This window comes from Gymnoscopelus microlampas (assembly GCF_963454915.1).
Source record: "Gymnoscopelus microlampas genome assembly, chromosome: 4".
Lineage (NCBI taxonomy): Eukaryota > Metazoa > Chordata > Actinopteri > Myctophiformes > Myctophidae > Gymnoscopelus > Gymnoscopelus microlampas.
In genome coordinates this window covers 59,826,908-59,852,306 of record NC_139941.1, presented here as the reverse complement: position 1 = coordinate 59,852,306, position 25,399 = coordinate 59,826,908, and the positions used below count along the sequence as shown (strand labels likewise).

At 39.7% G+C, this 25,399-nt stretch overlaps 1 protein-coding gene across 1 annotated transcript; it reads right to left on the bottom strand.

The window, feature by feature from the left end:
- Nucleotides 1–790: 790 nt before the first annotated feature.
- Nucleotides 791–18,597, bottom strand: LOC311043119 (aquaporin-3-like). The gene is made up of 6 exons (XM_084054296.1): nucleotides 18,368–18,597; nucleotides 6,906–7,032; nucleotides 5,353–5,490; nucleotides 4,143–4,258; nucleotides 3,312–3,529; nucleotides 791–2,813 (listed from the first exon to the last, which is right to left on the bottom strand). The coding sequence occupies exons 1-6, from the start codon at nucleotides 18,473–18,475 to the stop codon at nucleotides 2,594–2,596; spliced, it is 927 nt and encodes a 308-aa protein (XP_083910422.1). The 5' UTR covers nucleotides 18,476–18,597; the 3' UTR covers nucleotides 791–2,593.
- Between the last annotated feature and the right edge of the window lie 6,802 nt (nucleotides 18,598–25,399).

The following is a 25,399-nucleotide window of genomic DNA, read 5'->3' as shown; positions in this document are numbered from 1 at the left end:
TAGACATCCATCATTTCTTCAGTCATATTCAAGGAGTTTTTAGAAACTAACTCAAGTCACTTTCAGGTCAGCTGAGGTGTGTGTCACTGTCCAGCTGACGCTCGTTGACACTCGTTAATGTTACTTGCATCAAGGCAATTATGTTGTGTTTCTGCAATAGAACTACTGCGCCTAATCTAAGATTCCGTCAAAGCCAATGATTTTTACACAACCCTCTCACAATAAAGAGAAACAATTTTGAATTGTTTTTTTATCGAATTGTGACCCCCAAGAATCTGAAGATACCCAAAGATACACAGCCCTAGTAAATGTAGTCCCATCTCTTTTGTACATAGTGTTTAGATTTGTTTGACATGTATTATTGGGTAATTTTTTATACGATGTTGATGAATTGAATACATAGGACCACAATGGAGACAAGTCCATGGGACTTTGTCTTATCCTTTTAGCCTTACTGTACCAGGTGCTGTTTACATTTCTGACCAATAAAATATTCACAAAAAATTATAATAACTATCAATGTAATGCCTTCAATTACCTTTGGGCCGAATAACTTTATTTTTCCGCCCAAAAACAACCCTATGATCATGTGAATTTAAAGATCACAATTCTTGTTCTACATAATGTCCCTTTTGAATACAATGAAAGATAGAATACCAGGTGGAGTTTGCACTTTTCTATTATTGGGTGGCATTTTTTTACTGCCTCATCTAAGGACCAGACGTGAGAAAGTAGACAGAATAAGAAAGGGAGGGGGGTGTAACATCATCCAATGACCCACATTTTAGGCAATGATAAAAAGGACTTTATTATGTCAATATACAAAAGCATCTCCCCCTTGACCAAAAACAAAAACTAAAATACAAAAGTTTTTTTTCACAGCATAGGCACATCAGCACCCTGCCATAGAGTGGAACACAAAAGGCACTGACACATCAAGAAGACTAACAAGGGCAATAAATTATCGCTGTCAGGCAAGAAGCTTGTATCTCCATATTTCCAACTTTATGTTTTTTCATAAATTACCTACTTTGTCATGTTAGAGTGTGTACACTAGCAGCGAAAACGGCTGATCTACCAAGCTCACAACGTGTCTTTTTTGGGATCTTTTTTCAAACATTTTGAAAGTGAATGTGGTTTCACCAGTGAAAAGTATTATAGTTATATTATAGTATAGTGTGATTAAATGACTACATAAGATCTTGTGATTAAATACAAAATGTTTACATTTCCTGAAAAGTTAAAGTCATAGACGTACAGTATACAAGGTTTCGACAGCTACAAAATTACAAAGTTACTTTTGAAATAGTAGTCCATCCACTGAAAGGCATCCCTGTGTGAGTCAGGTTTTTAAAAAAATCAGCAGCTGTTCAGCAGCTCTTGTCATGCCTTGATCGACACAATTATTATGCAATTATGTACAAGCATGCTTAAAGATGGGAAGTTAACAAACACTTTCTTTCTCTCTCTCCCCGATAGCTTACAGAGAGACAGAGGGAAATGATCAAGTTTTCCAGTTGAGGAACGCATCATCAGTGTGGTTGCCAGATCATTTGAACAACCACCAGATAAGTAATTTTACAGTGCAACGAAAGTGGACGGGGGAAGTCTTTTAAACTAGCAGTGTTGTAGGTCTCTGGCGTATAAGATTAACCACTGAAACCCCAGCATCCTTATTGTGGGGAAGACTTTCGCAGAAAATAGCCCTGACACGCCCTGTAGTATTTGCGAAAAAAATACAAAAAGTTGAAATATGGAGATATGAGGTTTCTGCCCGACAGCAACGATATAAATTAGTATAGACATACCGGACATAATCGTTTCACCTCGCCAATGACTATAGGCCTACTACAGGATGTTTTTTGTTGTAGTCTTTAAAGCCTTTGATAAATTAACAAGATTTTTTTATTTAGTACATATCTTTTAAATTAAACATTTACACTAAAAGCATTAGTTTTGAGAAGGGGTGTTCAAAACAACAATCTTCTCATAAACCGATGAATGGACATAATTGAACTATCACGTTAAAATCTGAACTTTAAAAGACAATATCCCTGAATTGAGTACGTTTGAAAGTTTCTGGACATGGAAAGAAAATATTGCAAATATCTGGCCAAGGCTGGGATGCACATAGCAATGTAAAAACAAAACAATCTATACAAATACAATATGACACACTAATATCTACTTCGGTACAATACTCTCCGAACACAATGTCTAAATACACTAAGATTAAGAATTAATGTAATTCTGTGTTAACAAAACAAAAGAATGCTTCCTCAACCCCAATTTGTTCATAAACAATCATTCCTCTATGGTACAATAGAGTCACAAGTGAAATGATTATTTAGCCCATTAAGCAGAGAGACTACTACAGACCGTTATGCCTATGGCTGTTCCCATGAACATGAGCTGTCAAGAGTCTTTGGAGGAATGTCTCAGCTGCAACAAACCTAACTGGAGCTTTTAGAAAGACAACAGTGTTTGAATGCTCGATCCCCTAGTTGTGTTTGTGTGTGTATTTACAGACTGTATGTATTCATATGATGCTGGAGAGCATAACATCCTCGTGGTAACACGAGGTTGTCGTTGTTCACGCCATGGCCATGTCCTTGGTTGCTTCTTTAGCGTGGTCGTTGGTCGTGATGTTGGTTAGTCGGACTCTCTCGTTCTCCTGCTCCTTCTCCTGCCGCTCGCGGTCGCGGAACTCTCCCTCCACGTGGAAGCCCACGAACAGCTGGTAGATGATCACGCCGATGATGGTGCCCAGGAACGGAGCGAAGATCGGCACCAGGAACCAGCAGTTCCCATAACTGAAGTATACAAGAAAAAGTGGCAAGCGTTTAACGATCAGGCTTTTCCCCCCCACTGGGAAATCCCTGTTTGAAGCATTTAAACCATAATTTTGTTTATTATTAAGAAGAATAGCTACTTTAATTGGTGATATTACAGTTGCATTCTACAAGACATTTGGCATCATAAAAGGTTGTATGTTTTTACTTTTCTGAAACCCATGTTGGGGGCAGCATTGGACCTCTTTGGGGGCCGCATTTTCCCCCAAAACGTGAGTTTGACACCCCTGATTTAAACCCTGTATACCGCACTTAGTAAAACGGACCCGAGTTGCAACTGTTCCCATGTACTGTATGTTCTTTTTTCACTCTACACCAAATATTTGTTCGCCCCCAAAAAAAACAATGACTATTTTTGGAGCATATCCCCCCCAGAATAGGGATGCTGGGGATCAAGTGGTTAATCAAAGACAAGACGCAAGAACGATCGACTGATGTAGAAAACTATAGAAGACTCACGTGAAGACTCCGGTGCCCCAGCCAGCCATGGCGGTGAAAATACGTGGTCCCAGGTCTCTGGCGGGATTGACGGCGTAGCCGGAGTTGAAGCCCATGGACAGTCCGATGACCAGAACCACAAAGCCCACAGTGAAGGCCTCCAGTCCCTGAGGAATGGGGTTGTTGTGCGGGTCCACGATCGCCAAGATGCAGACGATGAGAGCCGTTGTCCCGATGATCTGCAAAGTGGTGAGAACGTGAAGGTCTGGTCAGTATATATGAGGCACTTTTCAGGTACTCCATAGGATAGTCAGGTACCAGTGTTGATTTTGCCGACTAAAACTATGACGAAAAATGTTCGTCGACTACCTTTTTTCACTGACGAAAACTAAATAAAAACTAAGCTACGACTAAATATATTGACAAATTATAGACTAAAACGTTAGGGAGGGACTAGCGGAGAAGAGATCCAGTAGAACTAAAAGTCATTTTATGTTTGGTTGAGCTCGGGTGTTGCGCTCTGAAAATAGCAGTATTGTGAGCTTGTAGATCGGCTACTGTATGTTCAGCATGCAACCAAGTGTAAAATCAGTCATTGCGACGCCATCAAGCGCGGAAATGCATTTTAGTCGACTAAATCAACTGTAGATTTAGTCGACTATAATCCTATGTTATTTAGTCGACTAAAACTAGACAAAAACTAAAACATTTCAAGTGACTAAAATATGACTATAACTAAATGGCATTGTATTCAAAATACCATGACTGAAACTAAATCAAAATTTGCTGTCAAAATCAACACTGTCAGGTACCATTTTAATTTGAACAATCTGGAATAGAGAGACTCTCTACCTGATCAAAGAAGCCGTTGACCAGGGTGAGATGTTTTCCAGGGTAGGTGGCGAAGATGCCAGCTGTGGCGTTGGGCCCGGACAGATTGAAACTTCCAGGGAGGTCCCACAGTGCATCTAAAAAGAAGAAAAAAAAGGGACACAAAGATATATACAGGCTCTTCTTTATATCCTCTCTCTGGTTTTAATTAAGTAGAATGACACATTTGCCACAGGCATCCAATGTGGTTGCAGAGAGACGGTTTTGTCCAGTCTTGGTCAATTACACAGGGATGATTATTCTCTCTCTCTCACACTCACACACTCTTACTTCTAGGCTGATTATCCATAAGCAATTTAACATAAGTTTATCATTGCGATTTAGATGCAATGTAAATGTGTTTATATTGGTAAGTAAACTACAATGTAGCCTTACCCAAACAAACTCACTTTGTATACATGGCCCCTAAATAGATGTGAGTGAGAGTTCAGAATCATGGAAAATGGCTCCATTTAGAAGCTTTTTGAGGTCTTAAATGAAGGGAGCTGTGTGTCATGTTTTAACTTGCAAATAGAACCCTTGTTGTTTAGAGCACTGTTTCCCAAACAGTGGGTCGGGACCCATTTGTGGGTTGCGGATCCATTTTCGTGGGTCGCGAGTGAATGTCCTTTTCTTTTTTGTTTCCTACATTTTGTCATTAATTAAGATTTTCTAAAGATTTCCACAAAAATATCACAAATGTCAAGAGTTGAAAACAAATTCAAACATTTTTCTAAAAGAATTTCATGAATGAAATAAAAATAATCAAAGAAATTCCCTAAATTAGAAAACAAATGTTTGAGAAGTAGTGAAAATAGCAGATCTGCAAGCTTGTAGATCTGCTATTTTTGGGTGTTTGGGTGCAGGGCAAAACGTCTCATTTCTCTTTTGGGTCTTGGAGCTAAAAAGTTTGGGAACCACTGGTTTATAGAGTACAGTAAAGCTGTGTTATTATAGTTTAGGGAGTGGCCATTAAAGAGATGACAACAATGAAAGGTGATGTTGCATGAAACACTACGTTTGTACATGTTGATCAATTACTATTATATTCACGACCAAGTAAAGCAGCCAGTCATTCAACCCTCTTGAGAGCATGAGTGGTTCCAGAGAGAGAGAGAGAGCGAGAGAGCGAGAGAGTGTGTGTGAGTGTGTTTGGTCTGCTCTTGGCTTGGTGCCTGGAGCGATTCCTCACCATAGTACATGGCGAAGATGATGGCAGAGCCCAAGAAAGCGCCCAGCGTCTGGAAGGCAAAGAATACTGGGAACTTCCTCCACCGCTCCCTCCCAAGCAGACACAGGGCGAAGGTCACAGCGGGGTTCAGATGGCCTCCTGCATGTAAAAAAAAGATGCATGTGTGTCACAGCATGTTAAGAAAACTGTAGGTTGGTTAAGTGGAAACCTCATATGTCCAAAACTGCAGTGGTGGTAAAAGTCCTCAAAACTTTTTACTTAAATAAAAGTAGCAATATTGCAATGTAGAAAGAAATACTGTTACAAGTGAAAGTCCAGAATAAAAAATGTTCTTGGGTAAAAGCACTAAAGTACAGTATTGGCATCAAAATCTACTTAAAGTACCAACAGTACGAGCCCCATTTCACAGGTTTCAAATGTATAAAAATCTTTTAAAAATAGACGATCTACAAGTTCAAAACTTGTCGCATGTAGATCTGCATTTTTTGCTACTTTTCTGTGACACTGTAGTATGACAAAGTAGGAAGTAGGGCATTAATTTACGAAAGAAAACATTAAAAGTTAAAATATGGAGATTTCTATCGTTTCTATCCGACAACAAAATACTTGAAGTTATTCATAGTATTTGTTAACATGTTGAAGTTATTTAAATAACTCCAAAAAGAAGTGGACTCGACAGCAAACACTTCAATAAATCATCTTATTTATCAAGGCGTGGAGCAGCAGAGCAATAATCTTTGCACCTCATAACACAACATTTCTGCCTGGATTGCCAAGAATCAACAACCCTAAGGTGAAGATGATGGGCACACACCCCAGATCTACAGTGTGAAACGGATTGGCAGGTATTTGAGCAGGTTTTTTCACATGAAGTGGTGTTTGTTTGTTCTGCTTCTTTAAAGCTACAGTACAATCTGTGTTTTAGTTTTTTTTTAGAATTGCAACAATGTCCGAACTACAATAAAGATGGCGGCACATCCCATGTCAAGTCTAGTATGCCGCCTCGTCTGCCAAAACAGTGGGCGTCCGACTTCTCAATAGAGGAGTTGGATAGACCATCTCCAACCATGCAAATGTGGTAGTTATATAGGGCATAGCAGTGGCGGCCATTTTGTGGTGCCACAGATAGAAACCCCTTTAATTTTATGTTTTATGGTCATGATTCACCAGGAGCCTGGATGGCTTGGTTCCAGGCTCCAAATCATTTATATAAATATATTCGGAAATCTCTATGGGAAAAATGTATGGGTTTTCTATCTGTGGCACCACAACATGGCCACCACTGCTATGTCTTATTGCATTAACATACTCCACCACACACACACACACACATACATTAGTAAAAACACTTTATTCATTTAAACTTCATACGTTGTTGAACCCTCAGGGCTCTATACTTTTTCTCTACACATCTTACACTGAACATAGCCGAAAAGCACACAACGTGTCGCAAATGGGACACGTTGCGAGCCTTGTAGATCTGCCATTTTCTGCGCACGTTTTCCCCCCAGAATACGGACGCTACATGCATGGGGTTTAAGTGGTTAATCTACCTGAAACTTGGCCGCAGACCAGGATGCCCAAGGTGGCGGCGAAGCCGAAGGCAAAGTTGACGGTGAGGAACATGCCATGGGTTCCCTTGCTCAGCACCAGCTGGGCCACGGCACCACAACCAAACATCTGGAGGAGCAGAACAACAGAGAGAAAACTGTTTAACAGCATGTCCTATTTTTAACACGCACACACACACACTTTCCTTTGACTTCCTCGGTTTTTGTTTTAAAGGGCAACTTTGTTTTTGTTTTTTTTACAACAAGGGATCTTTTATTAGTTTGTAATGATAATAATTTAAAGAGTGGTAAATCTCATCCATTGCTTTCTATCGTTATAGCGATTTTTAACCTGGGGTATTCAGGTAATTGTTTTTTTTTTTACACACAACAAGCAGGCTATTTTTATATCCGCAAGACTGAAGGCACAGAGGTCAGGGCAGAGGCCAAATTTTTCACTTCGGGTAATTGGTAATAGACTGATGTGAAACATTTGGGGCAGAGGTTCTGTCCTGACCTCCGTGCCTTCGGCCTTGCGGGGACAGAAATAGCCGGCTTATTGTGTTAAAAAAAAACATTTTTACCAATTACCCGAATGCCCCCACCCCCCAGTTAAAAATTGCTAAAACGATAGAAAGCAATAAGTGATCTTTTAATGATCATCATTACAAACTAATAAAATAACCCTTGTTGCAAAAAAAACTAAGTCCTTTAACTTAAGATGCTTTAGTCCGTTTTTCTTTGCAAGAGAGGAAGCTCATAAAGGGGGGAGAAAGACATGCATGCAACACAGGTTTTGGTCCAGAATCGTGACTGGGGACATTGCAATTATGATGTCGACGAAACTTTCTGATCATGTACCAGCACGCCCCTTCAGCTGACATTGTTAAGTGTTTTGAGCTGCTGTGAAGCTGTACTAGATGATGCGACTTGTTAGCTTGAAGAGTGTAAATTAGCCTTAAAGTGCCTTATGTACAATTTAGGTCTTTAGCAGACGCTCTTATCGCAGAGCGACAAGTGCGAGATCCGAGAAAGCAGAGTAAGCACTCTAGTCAAGCAAACAAGGTAAAGTCACTTAAGTAGAGCGCAAAGAGAACACTGTAGTGCTTCAAAGAAACTGTGACACAAGGTAAACATCAAACCTAGCATCAGTCTATAGCATCGTGTCTTCGCCAGGTTTTTATCCTTTGTAACACACCGCCATCGTGAGTGCAAATATGTGTTCTATTTCTTACTCTGTGTAGTCGGCAACAAATCACAACACAGACTCCAATGAGTTTTAATTTACCATCTAGACATTAAGAGGCCCTTAAGTGTATATACCTTGGCATACAGTGGTTAAAAATAAAAATAAGAGAAAAAATTAAATTATTTAAGTAGAAAGAAATGTATTGGGAACTCTTCAGAGAGCTACTTGAAGTGTTGCACAAACCTTTCTGAAAGACGCAAGCAAGCTATGAATACGGTTCATTGAGTGCCATTTCATAACTGACGGTCATAAAACTGCGGTTTCATAACTCCTGTCATGAAGGGGTGAGAATTCGGGGCATGATCATTATCTGTACCGCAGAAACTTGAATCCCCTTTTGATTAAATGTCCTCCGTTGTGTGTTGAATGGAAGGTGAGATGTGATGCAGAAAAACAATACGTGTTGCCATCTGACCCTGCAAAAATGACTGCCGTCATTATACTGCCGCTTTATCTGATGGACAAATATTCAGTGTCAACCTGAAAGGAGTTCCCTTTCCATTAAGAGCAAAACATGCCTTATTGGGCAACAATCTACTGTTATAAGGAACATCCTTAAGAATGGCATCTTGTCTGTCACTGATAAGTGGTCGCAGATATGCAATGTTATACTATGGATGTGTGGGTGTCTGGGCGTGTGCGTGTGTGTGACATGTGTGCATTCGTATAGGTTGTACTGTATGTATCCGTTCAACAACAGAAGTTTACGTGTGGTCCTTGCTGAGTTTGCCAGTCTCAGAAGAACCCCCCGACAAGGCACTATAAAAGGCGGCATTCCACCCAGACCACAGTAGGCACACATGTTGTTGAGGCTGCCACACTCCACGGAGCCGGCGCCTAATGGAAGGTTCACCCTCACTGGGCTCAGTCTAAATTCTATTCAGCCCCCGACGAACCCAGCCAAGCCTACACTATAGTGGCAGATCAGTGCCATTGTAGATAGACTGTTCACGTGTACATATGGATGCATTGCTTTAACTCAGAGCTCCTTCACCAAGTTCTCATGAATGTCAGAGGCATCTCATTGCAAATGAGTACAATAGGTACAGTACTTGGCCTGCAACAGTGCCAAATGACTAAGTTCGATGAGATGGGATTACACCAGAAAAGGCCCATCCGTAAGCAATTAACACTAAGCTCTATCTATACGGAGTTTGTTAAAGGGGCTCCTTATGAAAGAAAAAGGCGCTCCAACAACTACCAAAATAGTCCAACAACTACATTTAATAGTTGACGCACATGGCTGTCCAGCTAGACAGAAGCACAGAGGAGGCGGACAGAGTGAGTCAGAGAAACCTCAGCGATGATCTACGAGCGTTGGAATGGAAATAAAACCTTAAATCACGGGGTATCACAGCATCTAAATCACCAGCACCACCTTCTACTCACTTTTCTCTTCTAAGTGAAACAAAATGTAATACGTCTGGATGAAGAAGGCCAGATCCAAGTTTGACGTTCCAACTGGCAATTCTTCGATCGTAACTGTAAACATTTTTTAAAAGGACTCTATTGTTTCTTTGTTCACACAACTCCTTTTTCCACTTATTTCACACGCCCTCTCTCACTCTTGCCCACTTTTTAACTACTTAAACACTATACACTATACTTAGTTAACTGGGGTCAACTAAGTACTTGGTCCGCTACTGGACCAAAGGTCTTCACTGAAAACAGTCAATCTACGAGCTTGTTCACCCCAGAATAGGGAAGCTATAGGGTTCATGTGGTTACATAAGTTTTTGGTTGATCAGTTGTGAAACATTAGCTCTACTGATGCTTTAAAAAGGCTTAGACAGGACACTAAGAGTTAGCAACAACCCATGCTGACCTACAAGAACAATGAAGTCCTTGTGGAAACAGCACATACATTACAGACCCCAGACCCCCCGTATAGCCACCACCAGCCTGTGGTTGGCTTGAATCAGTGAATGAAACTCCTCACTGCTTTCAATAGAAACTGTGTTGAGAAGCATCATGTAGAATGATGCCTGTAGACATGGTCACTACTCAGCGAGCTGGAGACAAATGCGCACACCTTCATCCTGTACTAACTGCTGATGACTCATTACCAGCTTTCTTTCATATATAATATGTTGACAGACAAGTAGTGTTTGAAGAGAGAGCGAGAGACAGAGAGAGAGAGCGACAGACAGAGAGAGAGAGAGACACACACACACACACACACAGAGAGGCGGGAGGTGACATCTCTAATAGAGGAAGTAAAAATATGTCAAGCATGCTCATCGTGTGTCACCTCTATTGTTCAGCCTGCCGTCCCACCCAGCACCCGAGTCACATGTCACCTGCAGAACAGACGTGCCACACCTGCTGGCGGCGTACTAAATCACCTCACCTAACAGTACACACAGTGATGGGTATTGGGTAGTACTAGTCGCCAAATACTGGTGTGGTTTGATTCTTGGATGATTATGAATCTATACGTCATTTCGCATAACATATTGTATTGTTATGATTGCACGTGCCACACCTACCGGCAGCATGCTAAATCACCTACCTACCTACCTACCTACCTACAGTACACAGCGCTGAGTAGTACTAGTCACCAAATATTGGTGTGGCTTAATTCTTGGATGTTTTGTTGTTAGGATTTGGGGGGCAATATGTCCTTTTAAATTTACATGCATTTATACTGACAAATAAGCTACAGTGCAGCCTTACCAAAACAGGTTATATACTGAATTAAAAATGATTCTGTAACTCACTCTGTATACATGTATGCCACCTAAAAAATAATTTAAACATTAAAATAAAAAACATTGTGGGTTCAGAATCTCAGAAAATAATAGAGAGGTTTTGGGGGAAAGCTAACAGTATATAATGATTTTTACTTGCATAAATTGCCTTTGTTGTTTAGAGTGGCAGCTACTGCAGGTTATTGTGGTTTAGGGAGTGGCCATTAAGGAGATGTCAACATGAAAGGGTGCAGGTTTCTACACGTTGATCAATTACTTTATTAACCACTAAGTAAGCCACAAGTCATTCAACTCTGAGTCTGAGCTACACTGTGGAAGCCTCAAATGCCCTTAAAGCTGCAGTTCAGAACTTATTTCAATGAATAACACGTTATTTCAACCAATCTACTGTATATGGTAGAGTATGTGAATACAATATAACTCGTATATGCAGTGGCTGGAGGTGGTCTCCCTTCTCTTCCATTGACAAATTTAGACTCTGACATGTCGGTTCACGAGTAGTACTGCCTGGAGCGCATAAGCGCAACGCAGTATTGCATCTACCCTGGCCAATTGCCTCATGGCTGAGTGGTAGATGTTTGGTCTCCCACACAGGAGACCACCTGGATTCGAGCCCCGGGTAGGACATAAAACTTACAGATTGCAGCTTTAATTTCGTTTGAGTATTAACTGTATATCCAAGCGCTGACATATGGGATGAAGTTAGACTAAAGACAGATTAGACCTCTGAGATTGACAGGGATATAGATGTTACACTGTTTATACATTGAATTTACGCTTGGATAAACAGTTTAATCTAATCTTTTGATATGGGAAATGTATGTATCTCCATCAGATGTGGTGTCTGGACTGGAACCATTTGTTATTCGATATACTTTAAATGCCTTATATTATAGTAGGGCAGTTTCGAGGCTCCGTGAGCACCCCAAAAACACATCTCTTAAACCTGTTTTTTTAGGACCCTAAAGGTGTCTAGTTATGATTTCTGCTTGTTGCCCATGTCAACTAATGTCCCATGGGGTTTATTTTTAACCCTTTCTGACACCTATCCCCAACCCAAACCATAACATGAAGATAACAGAGAATACCATAACTCTTGAAGTAAACAACATACAGCAACAAATGAACACACTTTTCTATATCATTTTGACCCAAGGAATTCATTAAAGTAGTTTTTATTAAGATTCAAACACATATTGACTCTATTTCAGGGCAGAAACAGACAAAAACTAGCAGAAAATGTTGAAATCATAATGATCACATCTATATTTCTCTTTGTACTAAACTTTTAAGGTGTATTCTTTTTTACCATATGTTTTTTAGGACCTTTATGGTGTCTAGTTAAGATTTATTCTTGTTGCCCTGGTCAAATAATGGCCCATGGGGTTCATTTTAACCCTTTCTGACACCTATTCCCAATCAAACCATAAAATGGAGATAACAGAAAATACCATAACTCTTGAAGTAAACAACCTACAGAGACAAATTAATACATTTTTCTATATCATTTGGACCCAAGGAATTCATTGAAGTGGTTAGTATTAAGATCCAAGCACATTTTGACTCTATTTCAGGACAGAAACAGCAAAAGATAGCAGAATATTTTGAAATCACATTTATATTTCTCTTTGTACTACATTTTAAGGTGTATTATTTTCTACCATATGTCTTTTAGGACCGTAAAGGTGTCTAGTTAAGTTTTAATCTTGTTGCCCTGGTCAAATAAGGTCCCATGGGGTTTATTTTAACCCTTTGTTACACCTATTTCCAACCCGAACCATACAATGGAGACAATAGAAAATACCATACAAATTAACACATTTCTATATATAATTTTGCAGGTTTAGCAGGTCTTGACTCTATTTCAGGACAGAAACTGCAAAAAAACTAACAGAAAATGTTCAAATCACATCTATATTAATCCTTGTATTAAATACTTAAGGTGTATTCTACTTTACCCCATGTTTTTAGGACCCTTATGGTGTCTAGTTAAGATTTCTTCTTGTTGCCCAGGTCAACTAATGTCCCATGGGGTTCATTTGGTGACCATTTTAATTCGATGTCCTCAGGAGTGGCGTTTTCATATCTGAACCAAGACAAATAAACCCACTTTTTCATAGAATGTTTACACCAGGAATCTAATGGAAAGGTCACTGACATGGTACAACCATTCTTTATTGGTGAAAAACACACAAATATCAAATTCTGGCTTATATCAAAACACAATTTCACTGATCAGTATCATCCATCTCATCATCAAACTCCTCCTCTTCCCTCACATCATCACTGATGACACCAGCAGCCAAGAGGTCAATGAGAGATAGGGGCAGAATTGGCCCACAAGACCAGACAGGCTCCAAAATCCCTCCTTCTGTCTTCTGCCACCCCTGACCATCATCATAGGATTTAGGCCTCCAAAAGATTGTCTCAGCTGCTCGCTTGTAACAGGTCACTCTATAGTTCACCCACTGGATGTGGGGGATGAGTGAGTCCTGGCATGGGGGCAAGCGAGCTGGTCCACGCCTCAGCCTCTACTGCGCCTTGATGGACTCAAGACCACTCTTGATTCCATCAAGGGCGCAGTAGAGGCTGAGGCGTGGACTTTCTGAGAAATTCATAGTGCAAGGTCAAGCCACCAGGAAACCCCAGGACTTTAAGTTCTTTCTGGGCAATGCGGAAAATATGCGACAGCTCTGCAGTTGATGCTCAAGGTCTGGGGGAGTAAGGAGGCAGCATCCCGGCTGGCAAAATGTGAAACAGCTGCTCTCATCGTGGAAGGAACAGCTCATAAACTTGTGGCATTAGATTGAGAAGTGAGTTGATTGATCAATACCTATATAACTTTGGTGAGTTCTTGTGTTAGCAGATTTGAATGATTGTTGATGTTAATGACGACATCAACCTGCTCATCTACCTTGACACTGGCACAGGCAGGCACCGTCAGCTGGTAAATGTCACGGAGCTAGCAACCTCTCTTGGGCAGCCATACTGTAGCACCCTGCTTGGGTACCATACATGTATTCAGTGATCAGGGCTGTACTAGTTCCTTCAAGGGCAAGGTGGCACCACTCAAAAAGCTCCAGAAGAACCCCAAATTTCAAAAGGCTTTCAAGTTGGTGTATGATCATCCTAACAATATTTAATGATGATGATGATGATGATGATGATGATGATGATGATGATAAGAGGGAAGAGGTTGAGATGGATGATACCGATCAGTGACATTATGTTTTGATTATTCAAGAAAGTTATATTATGCCTAAATATAAGCCAGAATTTGATATTTGTGTGTTTTTCACCAATAAAGAATGGTTGGACCATGTCAGTAACCTTTCCATTAGGTTCCTGGTGTAAACATTCTATGAAAAAGTGGGTTTATTTTGTACGTTGTCTGGTTCAGATATGAAAACGCCTCTCCTGTGGACATCGATTTAAAATGGTCACCAAATGAACCCCATGGGACATTAGTTGACCTGGGCAACAAGAAGAAATCTTAACTAGACACCATAAGGGTCCAAAAAACATGGGGTAAAGTAGAATACACCTTAAGTATTTAATACAAGGATTAATATAGATGTGATTTGAACATTTTCTGTTAGTTTTTTGCAGTTTCTGTCCTGAAATAGAGTCAAGACCTGCTTGAATCTTAATAATAACCACTTTAATGAATTCCTTGGGTCAAAATTATATATAGAAATGTGTTAATTTGTCTATGTATGTTTACTTCAAGAGTTATGGTATTTTCTATTGTCTCCATTGTATGGTTCGGGTTGGGAATAGGTGTAACAAAGGGTTAAAATAAACCCCATGGAACCTTATTTGACCAGGGCAACAACATTAAAACTTAACTAGACACCTTTAGGGTCCGAAAAGACATATGGTAAAAAAGAATACACCTTAAAAATGTAGTAAAAAGAGAAATATAGATGTGATTTGAGTGTTTTCTGCTTGTTTTTGGCTGTTTATGTCCTGAAATAGAGTCAAGATGTGCTTGAATCTTTATAATCTTCAATGAATTCCTTGGGTCAAAATGATATAGAAAAATGTGTTCATTTGTCGCTGTATGTTGTTTACTTCAAGAGTTATGGTATTTTCTGTTATCTCAATTTTATGGTTTGATTGGCAATAGGTGTCAGAAAGGGTTAAAATGAACCTCATGGGCCATTATTTGACCAGGGCAACAAGAATAAATCTTAACTAGACACAATAAAGGTCCTAAAAAACATATGGTAAAAAAGAATACACCTTAAAAGTTTAGTACAAAGAGAAATATAGATGTGATAATTGTGATTTGAACGTTTTCTGCTTGTTTTTGGCTGTTTATGTCCTGAAATAGAGTCAAGATGTGCTTGAATCTTTATAATAACCACTTTAATGCATTCCTTGGGTCAAAATGATATAGGAAAATGTGTTCATTTGTTGCTGTATGTTGTTTACTTCAAGAGTTATGGTATTCTCTGTTATCTTCATGTTATGGTTTGGGTTGGGGGTAGGTGTCAGAAAGGGTTAAAAATAAACCCCATGGGACATTAGTTGACATGGGCAACAAGCAGAAATCATTACTAGACACCTTTAGGGTCCTAAAAAAACAGGTTTAAGAGATGTGTTTTTGGGGTGCTCACGGAGCCTCGAAACTGCCCTACTATTAAGCTTGACATTGAAATACTGCTATACAAACAAAACTTGCCTTGCCTTAAATACATGCACTTCAGCAAACAGAGAACACATGATGCTAAAGCTCAACCACCGACAATAGAAGGTAATGTGAGGTTGTGTCAACTTGTGTGTCCTGGATCCATCCTGCACGACAGTAGGTGTTCTTAGTAAATATAGTTGTGCTCACTGTGGCCACTTTTCCACCGGGGTTGAACCGGTTCGGTTCTTTTTTCCTGCATAATTTTGAACCAGTTTAGAGTGTTTCCACTGAAAATGAATTGGTTCAGAACTGGAACCAATTACAGTACAGTTCTTGCCCTGAACTGGGAACCAAAGTGGGCGTGCCACAATTTAACAAAGACATTATGTTAACCCTGGTGTCCCTATTTTCAGGAAAAAAAAAAGAATGGCAGATCTATAAGTTCACTACGTGTTGCATCTTGAGTCTTGACAAGTTGTCAGTAGATTTGCTATTTATCGTATAAAGAAGTAGGGCTTAAGTGGTTAAGAAAATGCCCTCGCCCCTGAGTTTCACCGTCAGTGAGTAAACTACACACTGCATCAGTCACCAACCAGTTTTTTCCTCAACGCTTAAGTAGTATAATCATACATTTCATATGGATGAATAATGCTTTGGATATGTCAAATGTAAGAAGTCGGCAGTAGAGATGAAAAAAGAAACAAAGAAATAGTCCACATGCTGAGATTGATGCAGAAAAGGCTGACAGGCTCATACTGTCCAAGCATGTGCAGTGAAATTGGTGTGGCAGACTCGACGAGACTGTGCTAAGAAATGTCAAAAATGTAATAAACGAAAAACTAGGAACTAACAAAATGAGTAAATGTGTCAAACTTCAATTGAAACATTTCAGTCTTCGACTATCATCAATGCTACTCAGTAGCAGTGGTGGAGGAAGTACTCCAATTGTTTACTTAAGTAAAAGTGGTAATAGCACACAACAATATAAAAATACTCTTGTTACAAGTAAAAAGGTTGTATTCAAAACTTTACTTGAGTAAAAGTTCAAGTATTGACATCAAAATATATGTATGTTTTGTATTAATAACCTAAATCTGCAAAGTAACTAAATCTGTCAAATAATTGTACTGGAGTAAAAAGTACAATATTTGCCTGCTGCGATGTATAGAGTAGTCTGGCCATTGAAAATGGAAATACTCAAGTAAAGTAAAAGTACCTAAAAATTTAGTAAATATACAAGGTAAGTTACTTTTCACGAGCATCGTTTGACACAGATGTCTTAAATCAAAGACGTTTTTGCATCAATATCAGCATGTGGACAGTTTGAGGCTTCTAGCCCAGGGACATTGTAGTGCAGGCATCTCTACTGCAGACCTCTTAAGTTTGTCTTCAATACAGACGCTCCTAAGACAACTTTTTGATGCCCCAAGCTTCACCATAGTGTAGTATCACAGTATCTTAACTGATGCATATACAAATAAACACACCATGAGGTCTGTGTCTGTCTGTCTGTCTGTCTGTCTGTGTGTGTGTGCAGACGTCTTTTCTTTCTTGTCAACATCAAATCTTCCATATCCAAATGACTGACAGCAGCCTCTAAATTAAACGATCTCTAAGAAAACAAGTTAAGAGCCTTTTCAGAAATACTAGAATACGATGCAATGAGTGCTTCTGGGGAAGGCGCTCTTTGGTGCCATGCAAGCCTGGAGAAAGACAACAAACTGTCTTATAGACTAAGAATAATTGGGAAAGGTGTGAGACAGAATCTTCACATTGAAAATAAAGATTTCATTTATATAATCTGATATTGTATCTTTAATTTGATGTTATTGGCTTGCATGCTATCTTGTACCTCTTCCAAGCTTCTCTTATGATATTTTCCTAACTGTCAGACAAGACAAAAACAAGTGCCTTACAGAACGAGGAAAAAAATGACTATTCTGAAAACCCAAAGCATCTGCAATGCTGTGCACACATATGGTGCAGGTTCTCTTTGAAACAAAATGGAATAAAAAAAAAAGGACCAGTGCAACGGACCTCTTTCCACAGCAGCCATACTGACATAATAAATACAACAGCTGTTGTGCAATGTTACATCCTCCCTTCACAGGTGTTACCAATACTGACTAAATAAGGCTCTGTTCCATTTACTGTAGCAGAGCCTAGTTTGCATTGAGTTGACATGCACAATAGCAGCAGCACACTGACTCTATTTGACCCTGAATGGAACAGAGCCTTCATTTAGTGTCATAGGCATCACCTGTGAAGGAAGTAACATTACACACATAACATGGCTGTTGTTTTTTTTTGCATTAATTGCCAATTAAACAAAAACTCTAATCCAATATCTAATCAAATCTAATTCTCAAAGTGTATTCCAGGGACTCTCTGGGTTCCTTTAAGGGGTTCTAAATTAACCCTTTACAAGTCTGTAACTCTGACAGTATACAAATGGAGCCAAATTGACCTTCACAAGTCCATTTGGCTCCATTTGTATACTGTCAGAGTTAAAATTGATAGTTCACCCCCAAAATGACTTTTTTTCCCTATCAATACACACCCCATGGAGCCTTGAATTCATGGAGATTTTTTTTGTTTTTGTCACATTCCTTAGCCAATGAGATGAGCGGGTGTATTTCTGATAGGAGACTCAAAGAGACTCCTTTTGATACAGTAGCATCTTTCTGCTGGTCATCAAAAAAATATTGGCTTAGGAATGCGACAAAAACTAAAGAAATCTCCATGAATTCAAGGCTTCATGGGGGTGTGTAATTGATAGAAAATAAGTCATTTTTTGGGTGAACTATCCCTTTAAGGGGGGTTCTAATCAGAGTTAAGGGGAGACCTTGAAATGTAAAAATGTGCTTACCACCAGGATGAGGGTTCCTAGACATTCTGCCAGGGCCTGGCGAAGCAGTAGGTTGCGCAGCCTGAAGGTCTGTGCCAGTTTCTCCAGGTACACCTTCTGTCTACCCATGTTGTCTGTCTGTCTTGTCTGGTAGGCTCTCTAAGAGGAGTCAAGGATATGCTACTATGAGCAGGCAGGGATCAGCTGTGTCCTGTCTGTCTGTTTGTGGAGACTGTGGTGTGTGGAGAGACCTGGCCTGCTCTTATAAACACAAGACATGCATGCTGGGGCTGGACCCACGCCAGGCTGAGGCCAGCCCCACCCACTGAAGAACCACGCCTCCCTTCCTGACTGTCACTCTGGAACACACACACACACACACACACACTTATAAGTACCATTTTGATGTATTTTCACTTTACCGGAGTATTTCACCATTTTCCATACTTGTACGTCTACTCCACTACATCTCTGAGGCAAATATTGTCTTTTTTTTGCTTCACCACAATTATTTGAAAATGTTAGTCACTAGTTACTTTGTAGATTTAGATTATTATTACAAAACATACATTAACCACTATATATACTTGAAAAATAGCCGATCCACAAGCTCACACACGTCGCTTTGCGATTTGAAATTGGACATTGTGCATAATGAGTACTTTTACTTGAGCTTGTAGATCTGCTATTTTCCAAAGGAAATATTGTCCAGGTACATTTGAGAAACTTGCGAAATGGGACATTCTGCACAATGAGTACTTTTACTTTTGGTACTCTGCTCTACGTATATTTTGATGCCAATACTTTTGTACTTTTTTAAGTAAATTTGGAATACCGAACTTTCACTTGGTGGTATTGATACTTTTACTCAAGTAAATTATGTGTGTATTTCTTCCAACACTGCACACACAATTGTAATACAGTACACACCCTTTTACACCTCTTATTCTCTCTCTCTCTCTCTCTCTCTCCCTCTCTCTCTCCTCCTTTTCTAGTATGTCCAGTCCTTTTGTCCCTTGTCTGAAACTTCATCACCCAACATTATTCCTGCTTTGTCTGCTTTCAATGGAGGTGTGAGAACATTTTCCCCATCAGCATCTATGGCTGTATATCAGCACAAATCAGTGTACCATTTCTTTTTTACCCAGGCTTCACAAATCAGTGTACCATTTCTTTTTTACCCAGGCTTCGGTGGGGATTTGGTTCCACTTAAGCTATATTCCCCTTTGTTCTGAAACTATGGGGCGCATTATCAAAAGTTTTAATCAAATTGAACATCAAACCGGAATATTATTGTAAGGTATACATTTACGGATTACTTATTTGTCAATGGAGCTTGGTGTATTAAGTGTAATGTGTTTAACCTTTTTACTGAGATTTCATCTGGTTCCATGTGGTAGTGTGGAGAGAGTTAACGAGAAGACATCGGAATCATCATTAAGTGGAAATATAACTAACTATTCCTAGGAATTCCTGTTTTGAAACTATACTGATACGCATCCTTGTTTGGTACTTATTGTGAATGATATCAATTCCCGAAAACCACAACAGGAATTCCTGTTTTGAAACTACTACCCAATACGCATGCTTTGTTTGGTACTTATTGGGAACGATATCTATACCCCCACAACAGGAATTCCTGTTCTGAAACTACTCATGCATTAGCAGTATGCATGCTTTGTTTGGTACTTATTGGGAACCATATATCTAGTCTAAAAACCACAACAGGAATTCCTGTTTTGACTCATGTTTCACTGGTACAGATATCTTTAGATGTCTTTCTGTGGAAGACATTAAGTGGCAAATAATCACACATCGGTGGTGAAAGTTGTGTATAGGCCTATAGAGCCTGGGGGGGTCTGAGTCACGTAAATCTAAAAAGCAGACGTCTTTAGACTCCTGCGTCATGCGTGTTATGCAACCTCTCGCTGTGAGGCACAGTTTTATAGTCGACTCAAAAGAGGAAGGAATGGAATTAATCCATTAAGACCGGGAACGCATCTGTGTATTTTTTTTCTTTGGGCTATTCAAAAATAGCAGATATACAAGCTCATAGCGTGGCACAATGTGGCGTGTTTTGATCTTGTAGATCTGCTATTTTTTGAAGCATCGTGAAGATTTGAGAAAATCTTTGAGTATATCTATTTTTAAAGCAAACATTTGTAACTTAAATCTTTGCTTCTGGGGATTCTACAAATGTCTACTAAATCCTACAGTTTTATGAAAAACGTATATGTTTCTATATCAGAGGTGCTCAAACCTTTTCATGTCAAGGACCCCCAAAATGATATGTATTTGGCCGTGAACCCCCATTTCAAAATATTTTGTTCCAGGGACCCCCCATGAAGCAAAGATTTGGGTTACAAATGTTCCCTTTAAAAAAAATATATATATAATATTTGCACAAAATGTTGAAGATTTTTCAAATAGCAGATCTACAAGCTCATAACGTGGCACGAGTGCTGCGCTATGAGCTTGTAAATCTGCAATTTTTTTAATAGCTAAAGAAATCAAAAAATGAACACAGATGCGTTACCGGTCTTAATGGGTTAAACAGAACACCAAGCTCATCATTATCATCATCATCATCATCATCACCCCACAAAAATGTGAGAAGTGAGTTAGTGCTGCCTGCGTAGATATGCAACAATGTGGTGGGAATTGACCTTTAGGCTCGCCATCACAGTCCATGTGTGCACGGCCGGGGTCATTTTTAGGAAGGAAGACAAAGCATAAACCACGCCTTAAAAGCCCCCGGTCCGCTTGCACAGCAGTTATCAGTTATTTTGACTGTTAGGTTTGGCTGTTGACCAGCTGAAATGAGAAATGTGTTTTTAGCATATCCGCGGTCATAATGGAGACATGATAGATGCCAAAATAAAGTCCCTAAAAGCCCAATCTTAACTACAATCAAACAAAAACGTAATGCGTGATTACATCAGAAGAGGTCCGGATCAATTCCAACCAATGATAATGATGACAGACACCTGTCAATCATGCCTGCCAGACACTATAGGGCGGTGCTACTCTGTAGAATCATGTCAAACAAAGCTGGCAGACAAAGCTTCACTAAACAGATGCAGGTAAACAAACGTTTGTTTACAAACATAAACGTTTAAGTTACTGCAAACGGCTTGGGGCTGCAGTAAGATAAACTTGATTGAGCACTGCCTTGTTGCAGTGCACAACGCATGCGCGCGTTTAGACCCCACGACCCGAGGGGGCGGGATGGCCAGCTGAACGCCCCGGGCCCACCGTCCCGTCACCATCCCTGTCCGCTGTGATTGGCTGAGTACATGTGGTGTAAAGTAACTAAGTACATATACTCAAGTACTGTACTTAAGCACAATTTTGAGGTATTTTTTACTTCACTGGAGTACTTCCAATTTTCAGCACTTTTACTTCTACTCCCCTACATATCAGATTTGTAGATTTTGATTATTATTACAAAACATACTTCAGCCCTATTTACATTTAGACCATTTGAAAATAGCCGATCTACAAGCTCACAATGCGTCGCGAAAAGCCATTTCCGCTTGTCTTTAAAGGATGTTAGCTTTGACAGGTTGCTTGGTACAGTAGGATGCATTTTAACATGCACCAAAGAATATATCTCTGCTGTCAGGCTAACTCCTAACTCAGTTCATTTTTCAGGAAATTACAAAAACAAAACAAAAAGTGGAGGAGGTTTTGTTCATCATTGATAAGAACAGCTGAATGGACCTCCAAGCTCACAATGAGGTTGGAGGTCAAAAGGGGGTGGAGCCTGGAGTCAGCAAAACTAGCTAACTCCACCCCCCTTTGGTGGACTTAGCTGGTTTAGCAGACAACACACAGACGTAAAGGGTGTTCAATAGACCAATTATTTGTTTACTAACATTGGGACTGGATGCACAGGTGATTGTTTCACGCAATCAATTCTCAACCTGTTGTTTTGGGGTGCGCTGGTTTCAGCACACCCCAACCCCCTCTTGTGTGTTGGCTAGTGAGGCGTGTCCTAGCGAGACCTGATAGAATGGGTTTAATAGACCATATTCACACGGCAGCCATATTGCCGTTAAGTCAATGAAATGCCACCCCAGTTGCCACAGAAACGCAATGTTAAATTCTGTTAAGGGGTCTATTGCACTGATTTATGGGGAAAAAAATGCAAAAGCGGAAAAATGGTATTAGCTGGTTCCTGCCCGACAGCAACGATATACAAAACCTGTAGGAGAGGGGAAAAAAAGAGCAAAATAAGGTTAAAATAATGATTGAAGGTATGGAGGTATATAAAGTATTCCAGATCCAAGGGGCGTCTGGGTGGCGTACGTAGGTTGTCTGGGCGCTCACAATTGGCAGTGTTCGCTGGAGGAAAATGATAAAGTTGTTAAAAATAAATGTTTTCCAGATGCAGTGTTAGGGAATGTTCTTTGTGTGTGTGTTACCAATTTTATGTTCACGATGCAGGATCCTCTACGTGAGACATAATAATCTATGTCTCAGAATTGGAATTGTACCCGCACTGCACTCACCTTATAAAAATAGAGATTGTTGGTGTATTACATTCTGGCTCTTCTGCTTTCTCCCCTGTCTCCAAATTCTGTCTTTTTCAGTATGAATCCCATGACTGACCTACTTCAAAACAGATGCATAGAAGCTGTTTTGTTGCCCACATGTTTTTTTTACCCAGCAGCAGTGGTGGAATTTACCCAATTTACTCAAGTACTGTACTTAAGTACAATTTTGAGGTACTTTTACTTTACTGGAGTAGCCTACTTCCGATGTTAAGTACTTTTACTTCTACTCCACTACATCTCAGAGGCAAATAGTATACTTTTACTCCACTACAATTATTTGAAAACTTCAGTTACTAGTTACTTTGTAGATTTTTATTATTATTTCAAAACATACATTAACCACTTCAGCCCTATATATATTCTGGCTATTTGAAAATAACAGATCTACAAGCTCACAATGTGTCGCATTGCGACGCATTGTGAGCTTGTAGATCTGCTATTTTTCAAAAGGTTTTTATACGTTTTGAAAACTTGAAATGGCACATTCTGCATATGAGTAGGGCCTACTTTTACTTTTGTACTTTAAGCATATTTTGATACCAATACTTTTGTACTTTTTCTCAAGTAAATTTTGAATTCCAGACTTTTCTTTGTTACAGAGTATTTCTACATTACAGTATTGATACTTTTACTTAAGTTAAAAAAACAAATAAATACTTTTTCCACCATTGCCCAGCAGCCTCTTGTGAAGAGGACTGGCTCAGAAAGAAAAACACTGCAGAGGAGTGCGGGGAATAACAGGAGGATAATGGAGGTATGGCCACAAATGAGGGCGAGAAAAACAACAAACAGTATGTATGAGTTCTTCAGATCAGGGCTGCAACTATCGGCTATATTCTTATAATTACTCGGACACTTTTCTGATCAATCGAATACTTGAGACACACTTTTTTTTGTGTGTGTACCGTATATATACTGTATATAATCAATTAGATTTTCATGTCTATTTTTGATATACCTTGATGTATATCAATAAATCAATGCGGGAAAAAATATTATAGTTTCTTTTTATCTGACTAAATGAATTAGCTTAATTAACCACTTTGAAAAAATTGAAAATTGCAAAAATATGTACAAGCTCACAATGCGCTGTGAGGCGACACAATGTGAGCTTGTACATCGGCTATTTTCACTATTTTTGTAAATAGTAAAAATAGCATTGCACAAAATGTTCAACTGTGTTATTAACTGAGTTTGCATTATAGCCTGTCTTCTCATTATATACAGCAAGTGAGAATAGCCTTAAGTTCCACAGTAAAAAGGCATCAGACAGTGTTTATAATATACACACGGTCTGCGTGCCACATGTTTACCAGATGTGTACAGAATCAGATGTGTCCCCGCAGTGGGAGGGCCCACAGTGCCAGTCTAGAATGTGTGTTTGTGACATGGAAGGACGGCAGGTGTCGATGGGTGACGACAGATTGATGATCCCCCTCCAACAGACATGATGACAGCTAGCTGCCGTTCCTGTAAATGGATTCATTGATGTATGACTTGTTTAAACCTGCTTATTATCTGTATTGTTTCCTGATTACGTGATTCCTTATTTGTTGCTAGCTGCATGGGCACCGTTGGAAGAAAGATTCATACATCCAAGTGTTCTGAAGACTTGAATAATAATGCATGTTAAAAGGATCCTTATGGCAGTGCTTCTCACACCTTTTCATGTCAAGGACCCCCAAAATTATATGTTTTTTGGCTGCGGACCCATATTTTAAAAATAAATAGCAGATATACAAGCACAAAGTATAAAATATGGTTAAAATGATTGTGACGCTATATTAACTAATCTTTCTGGGGACCGCCTGGGACCCCCCCAAGGACCCCTGGAGGTCCCCGGACCCCACATTGAGAACCAATACCTTGCAGGTGTTAGGAGGTCAGATCTTGTCATAGCCTAGTCCCCACTCCTTTGGGGTACTTTTGTCACTGTACTTTTGCACATACTGTAAGTGAAAATGTCTGTCTGCATTTACAGTATATTCAACTATTAGGAGCAGTGTGTTATTAATCGAGCACCTGGGAGCAGTTGGGGGAAAAGTGTCTTGCTCGAGGGCACTTCCACACATAGGCTGAGAGGACCAGGCAGGCGAACCGGGAACCTTGTGTTTCCCACATTGCCTCTCTACCCATTCAGCGATGGCCGTTACTGTTGAATGTAATTTATACGTTGTCACACAACCATCTCGATAAATAAATGAATGTAAATGATCCTTCAACCTGCAAGACAATATGCTGCAGTGCTTCACGGGTCTCCAATAACGTCTTAGACAATGATCACGATAAAGGATGAAGTACATACAACTTCTTTGTTCTCAAATAAGAGTGTTTTTCTACACAACAAAACCTGTGAGCTTGTAGATCTGCTATTTTCAGAGCGCAACACCCGAGTGCAACCAAACATAAAAGGACTTGTCTTAGTTCTACTGGATCGCTTCTCCACTTTTTTCTCCACTAGTTTTTATTTGTTTACGAAATTGTCAATAAATGT

What these genes read in the sequence shown, in the direction of transcription:
- LOC311043119 (XM_084054296.1), bottom strand. Translation starts at nt 18,475, where the DNA reads ATGGGTAGACAGAAGGTGTACCTGGAGAAACTGGCACAGACCTTCAGG. An exon ending in TAGGAACCCTCATCCTGGTG is followed by an intron (nt 7,033 to 18,367) that starts GTAAGCACATTT and finishes CTGCTCCTCCAG; the next exon opens with ATGTTTGGTTGTGGTGCCGT. An exon ending in GGTCTGCGGCCAAGTTTCAG is followed by an intron (nt 5,491 to 6,905) that starts GTAGATTAACCA and finishes TTTTACATGCAG; the next exon opens with GAGGCCATCTGAACCCCGCT.